We start from the raw sequence: 17124 nt of genomic DNA on the forward strand, positions 1-17124 counted from the left end.
CCCTGGCCGCGCGTGTGCGGGGCTGTGGCTGGAAACCGGAAGCAGCCGCGGCCCCAGCTCGGGAGACATGGCGGGCATTAAAGGTACATCCGCGGCCGTGGCCGCGGCCCGCCGGTCCTGTGTAAACTTGGAGCTGTGCTTTCAGCGCGTGGGCGGGGAGCGGCCTCCCCCAGACCCGCCGCGCACCCCGCCTCTGCGGGTGGGAATGCGCGCGCCCACCCCCTTCGCGTCTTGGGTTGCGGGTGGAGGGTGTGTGGGGAGCCGCAGCCCTGTTTTTTTTGCTAGGCCACTGGCCGAGCCCTCGCGGGGAGCGGTGCCCGCCTGGGGGACCCGGCCCGCCTGGAGCATCCCCTCCCAGGTCCTCGGAAGGCCCCCCCAGCCCCCGCACCGCCGACTTTTTTAACCAGGTTCCCACTTCCTGCCGTGTCCACCCGGACGCCTCTTCTCTTTCTTCCTGCCGCTCGGCGAGCCTTTGTCTGCAGCGCTCTCGGCTCTGGGACACTTAATCCTCTTGTTCCTTGAGGATGTTTTCCAAGGAGGCCGAGCCGACTGCAGGCGGGTGTTCGTGGAAAGCACCCAGAAATGCAGCATTTCTCGTAATTGTGGAGAGCAAATTAGGTGGCATGTTATCGTTACTTGCATCTTTGGACAAACAAGAAAGGGGTGTTTGTGCAGTATGTGTTTTTGAATGGTGCGGTTGATAAAAAAGGGGGTGTGGTTGATAAGACGGGGGTACCGAGAACAGGGGGGTAACCGAGAACACCGCTTCCCTAATCTGTGTGCCTTCAGAGGACCGGGGGACGCCGGCGTTGGGAGAGGTTATTGGAAGGTTTCCTGTTATTTTGGGAGGAAACCATTAGATTTGTAATCTTTTGGGTAGAGGGCATAACTTGTTTCTTTGCTGGAGTTCCTCTTTTCTTTAAAACGTGTATCCAAAGATCTCCCCACCTGCTGTAAATTTGTATACAACATCTTTGCACGCATGGGTATGTTCACTGTGCAATCTATCTGAGCGTGTGAGCTGTTGGCAGCAGACACATTTTACCATTATTTCTGGGTGGCCCTATATTCCACATCCGTTGAGTAAACAGGATGTATTTGGACAGTGACCCCGGGGTAATACAGCCACTTGAAGCCAGTGCAGAAAACAGTTGACAAAGGTAGTATCTGTATTGCGCCGTTTAGTCATGCCCAGAAACGATCAAATAATAATGCCTAGGTGTGAACGTGTTAGAAATGGTGAAGGAAGCTAGGTTATGACATGGAAAAGGATTAAGGGAAGGAAGCTTTTGGAGGTAACTCGGGGATTACTGTCTGCCTGAGACTTGGGATAAAAAGATACCTGGGAAATTGTTGGGCAAGGGAGTTGGAAGTAGTTACTATTTTCCTAGCTTAAGGCATGCTCAGGTACCGTGGGAGCACAGAGATGGTGGTGTGGTTGAGTCATGTCTCTCAGATATGTTCTGACTCCCCCAGGACCTGTCAGTGTGACTTTTTCTGGAAATAAGGTCTTTGCAGATGTAATCAAGTTAAGTTAATATTGGATTCGATTGGGCCCTCACCCAAGGACTTATAAGAATCCTTGTTCTTATAAGAGAAATTTGGACGGGGAGACATATAGGGACACCATAGAAAGATGCCATATGAAGATGAAGGCAGAAAGAAGAGCAAGGCAGCTGCAAGCCAGGGGGCATCAAAGATTGCCGGCAGCCACTGGGGCGTGGACACCATGATGGACACCAATGCCTTCCCGACACCAACGCCTTCCAGACACCGTGAAGCCTCCAGAACTGGAGGAAATGGATTTCTGTTGTCCTAAGCCACTCAGTTGGTACATTGTTAATAGCAGCCCTAGTAACTAGTACAGATGGGATCACTTGACCCTGCTTTGGGGACAAGGAGAACCCTTTCTACAGAAGAGGCAATCCTTGAATGGAAGCTAAAAGGATCAGTAAGGCTTTGCCTGGCAAAGGCTGGGGTGAGGATAGAGTTTATTCCAAGTGGAGAGAACAGCATGTGGCACAGAGCAGAGGGCATGAAAGAGCACACCTGTTCTCTCCACCAGGAGCTTCGTCTGTGTTGTTAAGACTGGATCTCAGTGGGAGAGTGGTGAGGCAGTCAGGGATCAGACCACGTTGATCCTCAAGTGCCAGAACAACTTGTCGGCTATGAAAGCAACTGCGAAGAGACGACACCAGCTTTGTGTATTTGAGAGAACACTGTCTGCTGTGAAGAGGGTGGACTGGAAGAGATGATTAGAGGCAGGCACGGGATGATAAGGGCCTGTGCTAAGGCAGTAGCAGAGGTTCAAGAGAAGCAGGCTGCTATAAAGCGGGCGGCTTAAACAGAAATTTATTTTATTAGTTCTGGAGTTTGGGAAGTCCAAGGTCAAGATGCCAGCTGTTTGCTATGAGGGCCTGCTTCCTGGTTTATAGACAGCCATCCTCACATGGTAGAAGGGGTAAGGGAGCTCTCTGGGGTCTCTTCTGAGGGCACTAATCCCATTGATGAGGGCTCTGCCCTTGTGGGCTGATCTCCTCCCAAAGGCCTCGCCTCGCCTCCCAGTACCATCACACTAGGCCAGCCGTGGGCAAACTACGGCCCGGCCCGCGGGCAGGATCCGGCCCATTTGAAATGAATAAAACTAAAAAAAAAAAAGACCGTACCCTTTTATGTAATGATGTTTACTTTGAATTTATATTAGTTCACACAAACACTCCATCCATGCTTTTGTTCCGGCCCTCCCGTCCAGTTTAAGAACCCATTGTGGCCCTCGAGTCAAAAAGTTTGCCCACCCCTGCACTAGGCCTTGGGATTTAACATGAGTTTTGAGGGTTGAGGTGGGGGTGGCATACACGTTTCAGTCTGTAGCAGTGAGGTCTGGGAGATTGAGACACCTTGATTTGCTGTTTTTCTAGAGGACATAGTGCAATGATGGTGTTGGTGTTTCAAGATAGAACCTTAAAAGGGAAGAAATGTGTGTGTGGGAGGAGGGAGTGGGGATACTTCAGTTTTTCACATCTTGAATTTGAGGTCCTTGTTGGCTACTCAGAGGGAGAAGACAAGATTGGAGTTGGAGGTGCAGCATTTATGTGGCCAGAACCTTGCAGTGCCAGGGAGCTTTGGGTTGAACGCATCATCTCAACAAGAGCATAGCGTGAAAAAAGATGAAGTTGGAATCCTGGTCAGCTCCAACTTTAAGAGGCAGAGAGGATGCAATTTCTGAGAAGGAAAAAAAAAAGGACTAAAAAGAATCAACCAGAGACATACAGTTGTGTATACAGTTGTGAACCTTGAGGGACTGGTGTCACAGACCAGAAAGAAGAGGTTGCGGTCCCTAGCTTTGAAAGCTGTCCTGGAGGAGGGAGCAGTACAGATAGATGGTCAGGCACAGCGAGGGGACAAAGACAACTAGGAAGAGATTCTCCTTAATGGAATAATACATAAAAACTTACTTTTGTACATTTTTCTTTAAAAAGTGACACCTACTAAATGGAAAAATATACAAATTAAAATTATTCTTTCCTTGTCCTCTAATACCTACATACATACCTCTAGGTGTTTCTTAAAAGCATTTTGGCATCTTCCTATAAAATATTCCCTCCAAATCTCTTAATGTAACAGTAAGCAATGAGAATGCTGTTTAGTTTAATCAGTTACTAATTTTGAGTGTTAGGTATTTTTTTCAGAAGGATATTTGGATAATATAGTGTCCTATGCTTCTGATTTATACCATTATCAGAACATTGCTAAAATGAGCAGATACCTACATCAATCAACATTTACTTATTGAATCCCTCCTTTTGCCAACCACTTTACATAGATTATCTCATTTAATTACTATAAGCTCCCTAATAAGGTGGTACTATTATTACTACTTTACAGGTGAGAAATCAGATTTAGACAAGTTTAGCTTTTACACAAGGTCACACAACCAGTTGGTGGCAGAGAAGATTTGAACAAATGTTGGTGACTCAGAACTCAAGATTTTTTTTTTTTTAAATATATTTTATTGATTTTTTACAGAGAGAAAGAGAGAGAGATAGAGAGTTAGAAACATCGATGAGAGAGAAACATCGATCAGCTGCCTCCTACACAGCTCCTACTGGGGATGTGCCCGCAACCCAGGTACATGCCCTTGACCGGAATCGAACCTGGGACCTTTCAGTCCGCAGGCCGACGCTCTATCCACTGAGCCAAACCAGTTTCAGCAGAACTCAAGATTTTTTAACTCATTAGCAGCATAAGGACAGATGTGTTCCTCTCCCCTCAGAGATTAGTGTCCCATAGATGCCAGGAATAAATATTTTATTTAGTAGTTGAGAATAATTTTCTATGAAGACATGAAGGCAATCTCCAAATACTTAAAGTACTAAGGTTTGGGGAGGCAAAAATGTTCAAAGTGTATATATTTCAGAGAAGCAGTTTTGCATATAATTTAAGGAAAGAGGTTTTCAGCATTTAGAAACTGTCAGAATGAAATGACCTGCCTAAGGTGGCAGTAAGTTTCCTTTCACGAGGTGTACAGACTGCCTGGCTGCCCTCTTCTGACAAATATAGAGGGAATTAATACAGTAGATAGAGGATGGGTACTGGAAATTCTTGAGACCTTTCTCCATCTAATGATTTAAAAGTGGTGGGCATAGGCAATGATATGCTAGTCAAATGTAACATCAACTAATGAAATAAGTAAATTGCTGTGTTTGCTTAAATTGTGGACTTAATTTTTTTAATTAAAATTTTTTATTGAGATATATTCACATACCACAAAATTAACCCTTTTAAAATGTTAAATTCTGTGTGTGTTTTTAATATATTCACAACCATCACTACTATCTAATTCTAAAACATTTCATCACCCCCAAGAGAAATTCTATACCCAATATAGTCACTTCTCATTCTTCTCCAACCCCAGCCCCTGGCAACCACTGATCTAGAACCTGTAACTCTTGGCTTTATCTTTCACAGCTCTTGTGTTATTATCCTTCAGTGGGGCTATTGGACTGACTTTTCTTATGCTGGGATGTGCCTTAGAGGATTATGGGTAAGTTATTTTTTAAAAAAACTTTTCTTTTTGTGTCTTTGTCACTATTTTGTGTGTATGTGTCATGAGTGTTAGGGAGTTTGGTCAGTTTAACACCAGACTCCAACCAATGAGTTAGTGAAGCCCAACTTATGAATCCAATCCCTTCATGGGTCAGTTGTACTTGCACAGAGAAAAGCTTTTTTTTAAATTGATATATTCATTTAATAAGCACTTACTGACTACCTTCTCTGGATCAGCTGGGAATGCAAGAATGAAGAGACAGTGCCCTAGCTGGTTTGGCTCAGTAGATAGAGTGTCGGCCTGTGGACTGAAGTATCCCGGGTTCAATCCCGGTCAAGGGCACATGGCCAGGTTGCGAGCTCATTCCCCAGTATGTGCAGGAGGCAGCCGATCAGTGATTCTCTCTCATCATTGATGTTTCTATCTCTCCCTCTCCCTTCCTCTCTGAAATCAATAAAAGTATATTAAAAAATAAGATAAAAAAGAATGAGGAGACATAGTCCTGTCCTCAAGGAGCTTACATTGAGTGAGAGACAGGTAAACTATCCAGTTAGTAAGAAAGCTGTAGTGGAGATACGGGAAAAGTACAGTGAGAGCTTTGAGAAAGTGCATCAGAGTATCAAGAGTTTCCCCGGGACAGTTGGGGAGGGCTGCACAGAAGTTGTCTTTTAGCTGAGACTGGTGGATAAATGAGAGTTTATCAGGCGGAGTCGGGAGGGAACATTCAACTAATTGCTTTATTCACAAGTGTTGGTTGAGTGCTTGCTGTTTTCCAGCTGCTGTTATGGGAACTGGGGATTAAGAAATAAGAAAACAAGAGTCCTGCTCTGTTGGAGTCTGTATTTCAGAGGGGGAGACAGACGATAAACAGATTTTAAAATGTGCATGCTGCCATGGCTGGTGTGGGTCAGTTGGTTGAGCATTGTCCCATGCGCCGAGAGGTTGCTTTGATTTCTGGTCAGGCACATGCCTGGGTTGTGGGCTCAATCCCCAGTAGGAGGGTGAAGGAGGCAGCCAATTGATGATTCTCTCTCATCAATGCTTCTCTCTCTCTCTAAAAATCTATAAAAATATTTAAAATAAAATATACATGCTATCAGAGGTAGAAGTGTTATGAAGAATAAAGGGTAAAGGGCACAGGGGATGGTGGTTATTGTATTGAAATGGTGGACCATTGGGGATAGGGCAATATAACCATGAGATGTGAATTGAGACCAAATTTTTCCATAAGTGAAGATCAGGTAAATGGAAGTTAGTCAGGTCTTATGGGCCTTCATTACAAAAAATACTCTGGATCATTTCTATCCTGTGAACTATCATGATCCAAGTTTTGCCGTCTGTTTCATTTTTCTGTATTTTTCATTTAGTTTAACACATATATAGCTATACAAAGAGTATTATCATATACATCTTTAGTAATCATAAGCAGTTGGACTATTAGCAAAACCCAAAGAACAAGTATATTATTATAACATATCATTAGCATACAGGTAAAAACAAACTGGTTTCTGAGTTTAGCATTGATCTGAAGATATACAGACACAGGCCTTGTCAGTGTCTTGGGATAGCTGTCTATCTCTGATGTCAGTGGCTTCTCATTCTAGAGGAGTCTTTGCTGTCTGTTGTAGGCGGAGGCAAGTGTCAGAGATGGGTAGATGTCTGTTCGTGGTTAGGTGCTGATAAGGTCCCTTCCAGTGAGGTTGAAGAGTGTGTTTTATTTGATGTCCTTTCCAGTAAACAAAATCTCTAGGTGGTAGTTAATGATTCTTAGTCTTTTGTCTTCTGGTTGCTTCCTGGGAAAGGAAGTGGTTACCCATTTGGCATTTTCTGGTAGTGACTTTATCAAACCTTGACAATAGTGTAAGCTGTCTCCTTTCAATAATGGCAGCTCATAAGTTCCTTCATCCAACCTAAGTCCAGCTTGAATGCAGTGTGAGTCATGAAGGAATGTATAAATACTGGAAAATAATGGTGTTTGCCAGGGAGCCTCAAAGAACCAACTAGCCATCTTGGGTTTCCCATATCCCCAACTATTCATTTTATTTACAGCCATTTTTTACCCTGGTAGCATACCCTAGTGATGAAGTCTTTCATCACTTATTTTACAGTGCTTCCCATGCAATTTAACATACAAAAACAGTCCTGATTAGTTTAAAACGTCTCTGTTGTAAGAAGAGAGAACAGATCTTTTTGAGTTGTTCCAGGGTTCATTTTGGAGCACAGGAAACTTATTCCTACATATGTTGAGATTTTAACCCTTAAAACCTTAATTTCCAATGAAAACTAAGAAGTAAATTTATGAAGACATTTTATAAACTCTAGAAACATTTCATAGATGTAAAAGTCAATTATTAACATGGACTTACTTTTATAAAACCCTGGATAAAACATAATATAACTGTATTATATTTAAAATATCAACTCAAAAGACATGTCTGTTCTGCCTAACCCAACAAACTTAAACTAGCTTTTATTTATTAAGGGTTAATCTTAGATCATGTGACCTTACAAAGCATTTGAGTTAGTTTCTATATTTCTGAGAATTTTGAAATACCCAATCACAAGTGCTTGCCTTTAAATTAATTTTAATAATACCATCTGGAGGTAGAAAATTATCTCACATTTTCAGTGTTCACATGTAATCACAAACAGAGACCTTTGGCTATGAGAAAAACTCTCTAATGTGTAAAAAAACAGTTGGACCCAAATTTTGTTTTGAGGCATTTATAATTTATATTGTTGATGTAAAAAATGTCTAAATCTGTGGAGGATTTTTATAAGCCTTTATTTAAGCCAAAACTGACAACAATTGCTGGAAAGCAAGATCTCAAATGCTCGGAAGAATAATAGTTTTTGCAGTTTCTTTTATGCATTTGACATTAAGGAGAGAATGCAATTACCGAAGATTACCTGAAGTTGTGAGAAAACAAGGTACAGTTAACAAGATTATGTGCTCTCTTGAGGGAAGCTATGCTTATTTCAAAGGTGTATTAACCTAGATACACAGAAAAATACACAGGGCTTGCTTAAGGCAAAGATAAATCTTTCACTAAAGAAGTTATATGCTGCCCAGCCAGTGTGGTCAGTGGTTGAGCGTCGATTCATGAACAAGGAGGTCATAGTTTGATTTCCAGTCAGGGCACATGCCACGGTTGTGAGCTTGATCCCCAGTGGGGGTCGTGCAGGAGGCTGCAGATCAGTGATTCTCTTTTATCATTGATATTTCTATCTCTTTTTCCCTCCTGCTTCCTCTCTGAAATCAATAAAAAACAAACAAACCATATTTGGAAAAAAGAAAGTTATATGCCTGGAGCGTGACTACCCACCATGACCTGCTCATTTAAGATTTTATGATCAGATCTTCTTGTGAGATTATATTTCATCACTGAACTTGTGTATAGCCACCCCCCTCCTTTTTTTTGTCCACAATGGCTTCCTGTAAATGGGAACATAGATTTTCTTTAGAAAACTTATTGTTTTCTACGAAGAATTAAGAACTCTTTGCTGTGGGTATGTCAGGAAGCAGCTGGGTCTAGTCCAGTCCTTTTTTCCAACCTGTGCCTGTTTCCTCACTTGTCCAATAATGGCTTTGAACTAGACAATTTCTAAAAAAACCTAACTATTATTTTGTGATTCTTTTTAAAAGAAAAATGTTTTTATTGATTTCAGAGTGGAAGGAAGAGAGAAAGAGGGAATCATTGATTGGCTGCCTCTTGCTGGCCCCCTATTGGGAATCGAGCCTGCAACCCAGGCTTGTACTCTGACCTGGTATCAAACTATGACCTCCTGGTTCATGGGTCGATGCTCAACCACTGAGCCATACTGGCTGGGCTATTTGGTGATTCTTGAAATATACTGTATTTCATTTAAAATAATTAAAAAATTATATTTAAAATAATATTAACTTTGAAACAGTAGAATGTCTTAACTGTAACTTTTCTTTTTGCATTTCTCCTGGGTCCAACCAACAGTGTTTATTGGCCCTTGTTCGTCCTGATATTTCACGCCATCTCTCCCATTCCTCATTTCATTGCCAAAAGAGCAACATATGACTCTGATGCAACAAGCAGTGCCTGTCGGGAACTGGCATATTTTTTCACTACTGGAATTGTTGTTTCTGCCTTTGGATTTCCTGTTATTCTTGCTCGTGTGGCTGTGGTGAGTTTTGTTCTCTATTGTTTTTCCCAGTTGTCACTGAATTTACTTCAAAGGCCTCTGTCTGGACCACTATTTCATTTTCATTGCTTAGACTTAATACTCAAAGCCAGGCATATTTTCAGTTAATCTAGTTCACATTTTAGATCTACCTAACAATATCCTGACCATATTTACAGAATGCTTTCTTAGTTTCTCATAACTTTTAGCCAGGCCAAATGACTTCTTGATTTCTCTACTTTAAGCTATTATCTGGAATTGTTCTTAAGTCCTTGCCTTCTATCTTAGGGCAGTCCATAGAGACTGCAATAACAATACTTTTCTAGTTTCAAAATGAACATCTAAATGAGTCCTGATCACCCAATTTCAATGTGTGTGGTGTGGGAGTTTCCCCCACACCCCCAACGAGCAATTCTCCAACACCAGCGGGGTGTCCAACAATTCATCTCGATTCCGACACTGTCTACCCAGAAATAGTATTAGATCCCACATGTTAAGGGTTTAGTCCCACATGACTGCCCTCTGTTTCAGTTGCCAATCAAAAGTCCAGGTTGTCACTTGTGCTTCTGACTGATTGGCTATAGATCAGAGGTCCCCGTGACCCTTATCTTCAGTTTAATTGATTTGTTCACAGAATTCAGGAAACCCATTTACTCACTGCGTTACTAGTTTAATTACAAAAGGAACAGCCTGATGGGAGAGCTGCATAGAGGAGTTTCCAGAATGCGTCACTCCCAATCACCAGCCTGGAAGTTCTCCAAATACCTTCATTTTGGGTTTTTATGGAGGCTTTATAACATAGGCATGATCATTGGCCACTGGTGATTGAATCAATCTCCAGCCCCCTCCCCCCTTTCCCTTCCCCAAAGGTCAAGGGAGAGTGGGACTAAGTTTTGTCCCTCTAAGCACATGCTTGGCCTCTCTAGCAACCAGCCCCCATCCCTTGGTGCTTTCCAAAAGTCACCATCCTATATAATAAAAGCCTAATATGCAAAGGGTCCGGTCATCTGTTTAACCAATCAAAGTGTAATATGCTAATAATATGCTAAGGCCACTCAACCACTCACTATGGCATGCACTGACCACCAGGGGGTAGATGCTCCGACCGGTAGGTTAGCTTGCTGCTGGAGTCCAGCTGATCGGGACTGAGTGAGATGGGCTGGATACGCCCTGGAGCCCTCCCGCAGACCCTCTCCAGCTGGCCAACCTGCTGCGTCCCTCCGGCCCGATTGTGCACCGGTGGGGTCCCTTGGCCTGGCCTGTACCCTCTTGCAATCAGGGACCCCCTCAGGGAATGTTGTAGAGCCAGTCCTGCAGGCCAGGCCTCTAGTATTAACATAATAAAAGTCACCTTTATCACTGTTATCACTTAGAAAATTCCAAGTGTTTTTAGGAGCTATGTGCCAGAAAGGAGAAGATCAAATATATCTAATCTAATAAAAGAGAAACATGCAAATTGACCGCACCTCTCCTATGCCCCAAGCCACACCCACCAGCCAATCAGAGCGACTATATGCAAATTAACCCAACCAAGATAGCAGTGGCCAGCAGCCACGGAGCTGGAGCAAGCAGGAGGCTTGGTTGCCCAGGCGATGGAGGAAGCCAAGCTTCCCGCCTGCCCTGGCCTGCTGTGGCCTCCGCTCAAGGCAACAAAGTTTCAATTATAGAAGATAAATAAATCCCAGATACCTGCTTCCAGCCAGCCTCCACTGGGAGCTTGGGTGGCTGGGGGCCGTGGCCAGCCTGCAAACAGCCATCAGCCCCTCACCCAGGCTGGCCACACCCTCATGGGGTGAGGGTCCCCGCTGGGGGGCTTGGCCAGCCTGCAAACAGCCATTAGCCCCTCACCCAGGCTGCCCAGGCACTTCAGTGAGGACCCCCCCTCACCCAGGCTGGCCAGGCATCCCAGCGGAACCCCCACCCTGATCTGGGACACCCTTCAGGGCAAACCGTCCAGCCCCCACCCATGTACCAGGCCTCTATCCTATATAATAAAAGGGTAATATGCAAATTGACCCTAACAGCAGAACAACTGGGAATGACTGGTCACTTTGACACACACTGACCACCATGGGGCAGAAGCTCAATGCAGGAGCTGTCCCCTGGTGGTCAGTGCACTCCCACAGGGGGAGCTCTGCTCAGCCACAAGCCAGGCTGCCAGCTGCCAGCAGTGGTGGTGGGAGCCTCTCCCTCCTCCTCAGCAGCGCTAAGGATGTCCGACTGCAGCTTAGGCCTGCTCCCCGCTGGCAAGTGGACATCCCCCGGAGGGCTCCCGGGCTGCCAGAGGGATGTCTGACTGCCAGTTTAGGCCCAATACCCTGGGGAGTGGGCCTAAGCCAGCAGGTGGACATCCCCCGAGGGGGTCCCAGACTGCGAGAGGGCACAGGCTGGGCTGAGGGACCCACCCGAGTGCACAGATTTTTGTGCACCAGGCCTCTAGTATTATTATAAAACACAGTACCATAATATATCAAATTCTTCTTCAGTAGGATCATGGACACAATTCTCAAGTCAGCACAGTAGGTATATGTTGAGGGACAACTGACTATATAGCTATTAGAAAATAGAGTGAATAAAAAACACATTGTGGGTGTATTTATTCCATTCTTTGACATTTAGTGTCTTTTATACTCTATTTAAAAAATTTTTTTTTAAATGGTGATTTTTTTATACTCTTTATTTTTATTCCCCCAATTACATACTCTTTCAATTTCATGAAACTTATTGGGGCATTGAATATCAGATATGTACAAGTCTTATTTATTCATTTAGTAAATATTTTTGTAACATCTGCTATTTGTCAGACACCAGGAATAAGAGCCAGATGCTGTCTCTGTTCCCAAAGAGCACAGAAACTAACCTGATGGATAAGCATATAATGCCGTAAATGCACTATGTGGTAATTAAAACAGTATCAGAATGCCTTGAGAACACTCAGAGAAATACTATCTGGCATTTGATGTGGTTTTTGATAAATCAGGTTTTGATTAAAGTAGGGAAGGCTGCTAAATGGAATGGCATCCAACTGTGGAAATGCAATTAATATGTGGAATAAAGAGCAGTAGTCCAGTATGATGGAGCAAAAAGGAGTGATTGAGATTGAGGTTAGAAAGGTTGGTGAAGCCTGATCAGGAAGGGTTTTGAATGTCCTACTAGTTTGAACTCTATCTAGATAATAGAGAAGCATCAATGGTGTTTGAATGCAAGATTGTCATGACCTTATTGTTTTTATACCTCAGACTAAATACTTCTTAAATTTTGCTGTAAAGATTTGTATTTTTACCTTTCATTACTACATCATGTTATATGAAGCAACTTCCATTGTTGTTTTCTATTGGTTAAATTAAAACAAAAAATGCCCACTAGAGGGTACTCTCATCCCCACCTGTACCTCTGCAAAATCATCTGCCACGCGGGGAAGCTGTTTTCATTTGCATGCAGATTATTTTTAAAAATCTTTTCTTGCCTAGAAAAGAAACAAATCCATAATTCTCTAATTCCTGTTTTCGTGAAAGAAGGCAATGTGTATAGAACTTTCAGTACCCAATGTTGCAATTGGACCTTTTGTAATAAGCTGCATGTATTTTACTTAAGGCCATCATTGTCTGCTGAAAGCAAGTAGAGAAATATGTCTAATGGAGAAAATGTTACGGATGATACTAGACTTAATTAACAAGCATCATGAAGTAATTAGACTAATTACTGAATAGTTCACTGTCTCCTGTCTGTTACATTAAGCCTTTTAGCAGTTTTATGTAATATTTCATTGAATTTTTCTAATGCAGAAAGTAACAGATTTACAAAGAATGTAATATGATGAAAGTAAATATTTAATCCTTTTTTCTTGTGTTTCAGATCAAATGGGGAGCGTGTGGCCTTGTGCTGGCAGGCAATGCAGTCATCTTCCTTACAATTCAAGGTTTTTTCCTTGTATTTGGAAGAGGAGATGATTTTAGCTGGGAGCAGTGGTAGCACTATGTTCTGATAAAACGCATTTAATTTCTTATAACTCATACTATATGTGTGCGCACATGTGGCTTTTTGCTATGAAATTCAATATGCTGGGTTGTTTTTTTTTATACTTTTATATCATGTTCACTTTAAGGAGGACTGTATGAGAAAGAGATTTGTTTTAGTACCAGCAAATAGACCACTCCATGTACTCACGTTGAATTATGTTACTTGGCTCTTCATATAGTCATGGTGCTCTCAGAAAATATATTAACACAGTCTTGTAGCCAGCTGCTCACATATGCAATGCATCTACACCTTTTGCCTGGGGATGTGCTTGGATAGGAGCAGGTCTCAGTTCTGCTCAAGATTTCAAGATACACTTGTGGCCCAGAGAGACAGAGGTGGCTCCCTCTTTGTGTGGTGGACCCTTGCTTCTCAGAGTGTGGTCCATAGACCAAGAGCATCGGCATCTCCTAGGCACTTACTACAAATGCAGAATCTGAGGCCCCACCCCAGACCCAATGCATTTTGATGAGACCCCCAAGTGAATTGGATGAGAAGCGCTGTCATAGAGGACTAAGTATCATCCACAGTTTCCTTTTCTTCCCCTTGCAGAACCCCTTAACCTCTGCTCATTTATGAAAATTGTTTCACCTGCCCCCATGTTGAGGCCTAGTTCAGAGTCGCTTTGGTATTTGTGAAATGTCCTCACCTGTAATGTGTAGGCTGTTCCTCAAATTTATGAAGTGTTCTCAGGAACCAGTCCCTGCTGTAACAGGATGAGGAAGACTAGATAGGTGATTCCGTTTAGTTTCCCTTTATTATCCGACACTTCTGTCCCATTCCTTCCTGTGCTGCTCCTCCTCCCCTCCCCAAACACATACTATCAGCAGTTCTCATTGGTCCTTGTTTCTTCATGGCTGTGGTCCATCCTTTCTATAGAGACATGGAACCAGGTAAGCAAGCAGAGGGTGAGCTGCTTAATTTTCCTTACATGCTGATGTACTTACTGTCTTTTATGCCCTGTAGGACTTTTTATATAGATAGTAACACTTTAGGCCACTTTTAAATGAATCATGAGGAATACATGTCATGCTGGATCCTATAATCACAGTTTTTCTAGCTCAACTTGATGTCCAAGAGAAAGGGAAATATGGGAATTAGAACCACTTAATCAGAATAGTAGAAGCAGTGATTTTAGAGTATTGTTAATGTGTGATAACTGACGTACATTCAAAACACTGACCCTTTAAGTTTGTAATCTGAGTAATTAGCATATCCTTTCATATTCTGGAATCATACTGAGACCAGAAGAAGATAAAAGTGATCCCTAAAAGGACAGTATGCAAAGTTACATTTTGACCTTGTGCATGATTTTATGTTTTCAGTGTTCTGTGTACATATAGAATTGTTGAAGTTATTATTTCCAATATTTATATTAGAAAAAATATATAGACACTTTATAATTTTAACCAGCATTTTTAATAACACTTGCACTTATTGTATTGTAATAAATTTCACTTTAAACACAAAAGAAAAGTTTACTTTAAAAGTCTTTTTTCTGATGTAGCCTTACTTAAAAGATAACAAAAAAGTGAGAATTTCTTGGTGTTCTGAAATAGACAGTTTTGAGTGGTAATCTGCCCTGCAATAGAATAATAGCAATAAGAGTTAAGATTCCATTTTGAATGTCTAGTTGGCTTACAGTAGCTTTTCCTAAGATGGAAATAGTGTTTAATTATGTTACCTTTTGCAAAAAAATGTCTTTGTTGCTTGCACAATAATCCAGGTAGCCTTAATGTGTAGCCTTAAAGCATTGCCTCTTGATTGTATTTCCAGAATATAAAGTACTTGCCTATAGAATATTTGTAGCTATTCCCTAATAATGTAATGGTTTGTTGAAGTGGTAGATTATTCGACTTGCTCTATTGTCTGAAAACAGAGACATTCCATCTCTTTTCCTAAGAATAAGGTCTGTCTTCCATTTTTGCAGCCCTTTCTATCTCCTAATGCCGTTAGGGCCCAGGTATACTCCTGTGAGGTTTGCTGGCCTCCTTTCCTGGATCAGGGCCCTTCTCCTAGCCTTCTCTACCTCCTGGGGTTCTTCATATTCCAAAATCACCCACCTTCCTACTACCAATCAGTTTTCTTAGTATAGCTGATATCATGTGATCAGAAGAAAACAATCTGATCAAACTCCTTTCCAAGAAAGAATGAATGACTTGGGATCATCTTCCCCTCGTCTGAAACTCACCAATACCTGTATGATGCAGTTGCCACACAATGCTGCAGCTGCATTTTTACAAGGCCATGCCTCAGAACCCAATGACTTCCACAGAAAATGGCAATGCTTCAAAGTAAAGTGGAAAAGCATCCCAACAATTTATAGAAGGGTAATGATGTTTGGGGGACAGGGGCAACCCTGTCACATTCACCCATTCCTCAGGGTGAATTCTCAGCTGGCCCTGCTTTCCATAGTTATTTCTTTTACTCCACGTATAAACCCACATATTTTATTTTATTGATTTTAGAGAGAAGAAGGAAGGGTGAGAGAGAGAGAGAAACATCCATTGGTTGACTCCTGCACACTCCCCCACCAGGGATCGAACCCACAACCTGGGAATCAAACCGCCACCTTTTGGTGCACAGGATGATGCTCCCACCAACTGAGCCGCACCGGCTAGGGCCTTAGATTGTTCTTACCATCTCCTCTTAGGTATTTTACCTCTGCGGTGTCTTCTTCATGAAGAGTCTTCCCGAGTGTAGCTGGAATGTTATATGAATAACATTCCTTATGCTCTCAGGGAAATGCTTAGATGTCACAAAAATGTGCATTTCAAAGTTTGTAAAATTTACATTTTGCACCATAATTTAACTGAAATATTTATGAGGATGCTAGCATTTTCCAAGCATAGTAATTAGTTCACAACTGAGAAATATTTCTGTAGATGAGTATAAGTTGTGCAATTACATTTTTTTCTTGACAGTCTGCCTCATGAAGTACCTTATTTGCAAAAATTCTGGTGTGTAATAGCTCATGACTTACTGGAGGAGAGCAGTGATACATGTGGCCCCAAACATAATGTGAAAAACCCCAAGACTGCTTTAGAATACTTTATTATATATGTATGATGAGGACGATTACTTTTTAAATAAAACTTGTCATTTATACTTAAAAAAGACTTGTATGTACATTATTAAACTAACATGTTTGTGTTTTGCTTTGGGATACATTATATTTAGAAAAGAGACCAGCAGATTTATTTTCCCAGTGTTTTTGTTTGGGTAATCTTCATGTGAGTTCGACTAGTTTTGAGCCTATATTTACTGTAGTTGAAGCAAAGCAGTCCAGGAATGTGTGCTAACTGGAAGGAATCCAGTCCCTAATTATAGCTTTGCTGTGGCTAACACTCCCGGGTGGAGTTGGGTGTGGGGGACATGGTTAATCAAGAGTTTGCTGCATTGGAAAAGGGAGACAGACTCAACACTTAAAAAAAGTTCTGTACCTGTCCTGAAGAGTCTTCTTGTGCACTACAGAAAAGCACCGATGTACTAGTAAAATACTACTTAAGAAATAGTGTGTCCTTAGACACTAAACATGTGGGGAAGACCTGATGCTTTGCAGGTGGATTTAGACAGCTAGATTAGGAAGATACTGAGATATTTCTTTGTGTTGCCCAACCAAGCGTAAAGTTAAATTTTTATAGAAATTTGATAAGACCAACATAACTGGAAAATGCCCATAAGAAGGAACAGTTCCTGAGGAGATGTCTCGTCCAGGGCTTGTACATATGCATTTTCATTTATCGGGATGAATCTAGATACTTCATCTGGGGCTGAGAGTGAATGTGTCTGGAGAAAGTATGTACCTACCTATTATTTAAAAATAGCATCTGGAGAGAATCGAAGATGGCGGCATAGGTAAACACCGGAGACTGCCCGCCGTGGACAACCACTTCAAAAATACA

General features: G+C 42.1%; 1 protein-coding gene across 1 annotated transcript; it reads left to right on the plus strand.

Moving 5' to 3' along the window:
- Positions 1 to 24: 24 nt before the first annotated feature.
- On the plus strand, positions 25 to 16336 carry LEPROT (leptin receptor overlapping transcript). The gene is made up of 4 exons (XM_070405294.1): positions 25 to 83; positions 4969 to 5044; positions 9019 to 9205; positions 13058 to 16336. Exons 1-4 carry the CDS (start codon positions 68 to 70, stop codon positions 13172 to 13174), a joined length of 396 nt encoding a protein of 131 aa, XP_070261395.1. The 5' UTR covers positions 25 to 67; the 3' UTR covers positions 13175 to 16336.
- Positions 16337 to 17124: the final 788 nt, after the last annotated feature.

This window comes from Myotis yumanensis, unplaced genomic scaffold (assembly GCF_028538775.1).
Source record: "Myotis yumanensis isolate MYYU_CA2020_CCGP unplaced genomic scaffold, mMyoYum1.0.hap1 SCAF_2, whole genome shotgun sequence".
NCBI lineage: Eukaryota > Metazoa > Chordata > Mammalia > Chiroptera > Vespertilionidae > Myotis > Myotis yumanensis.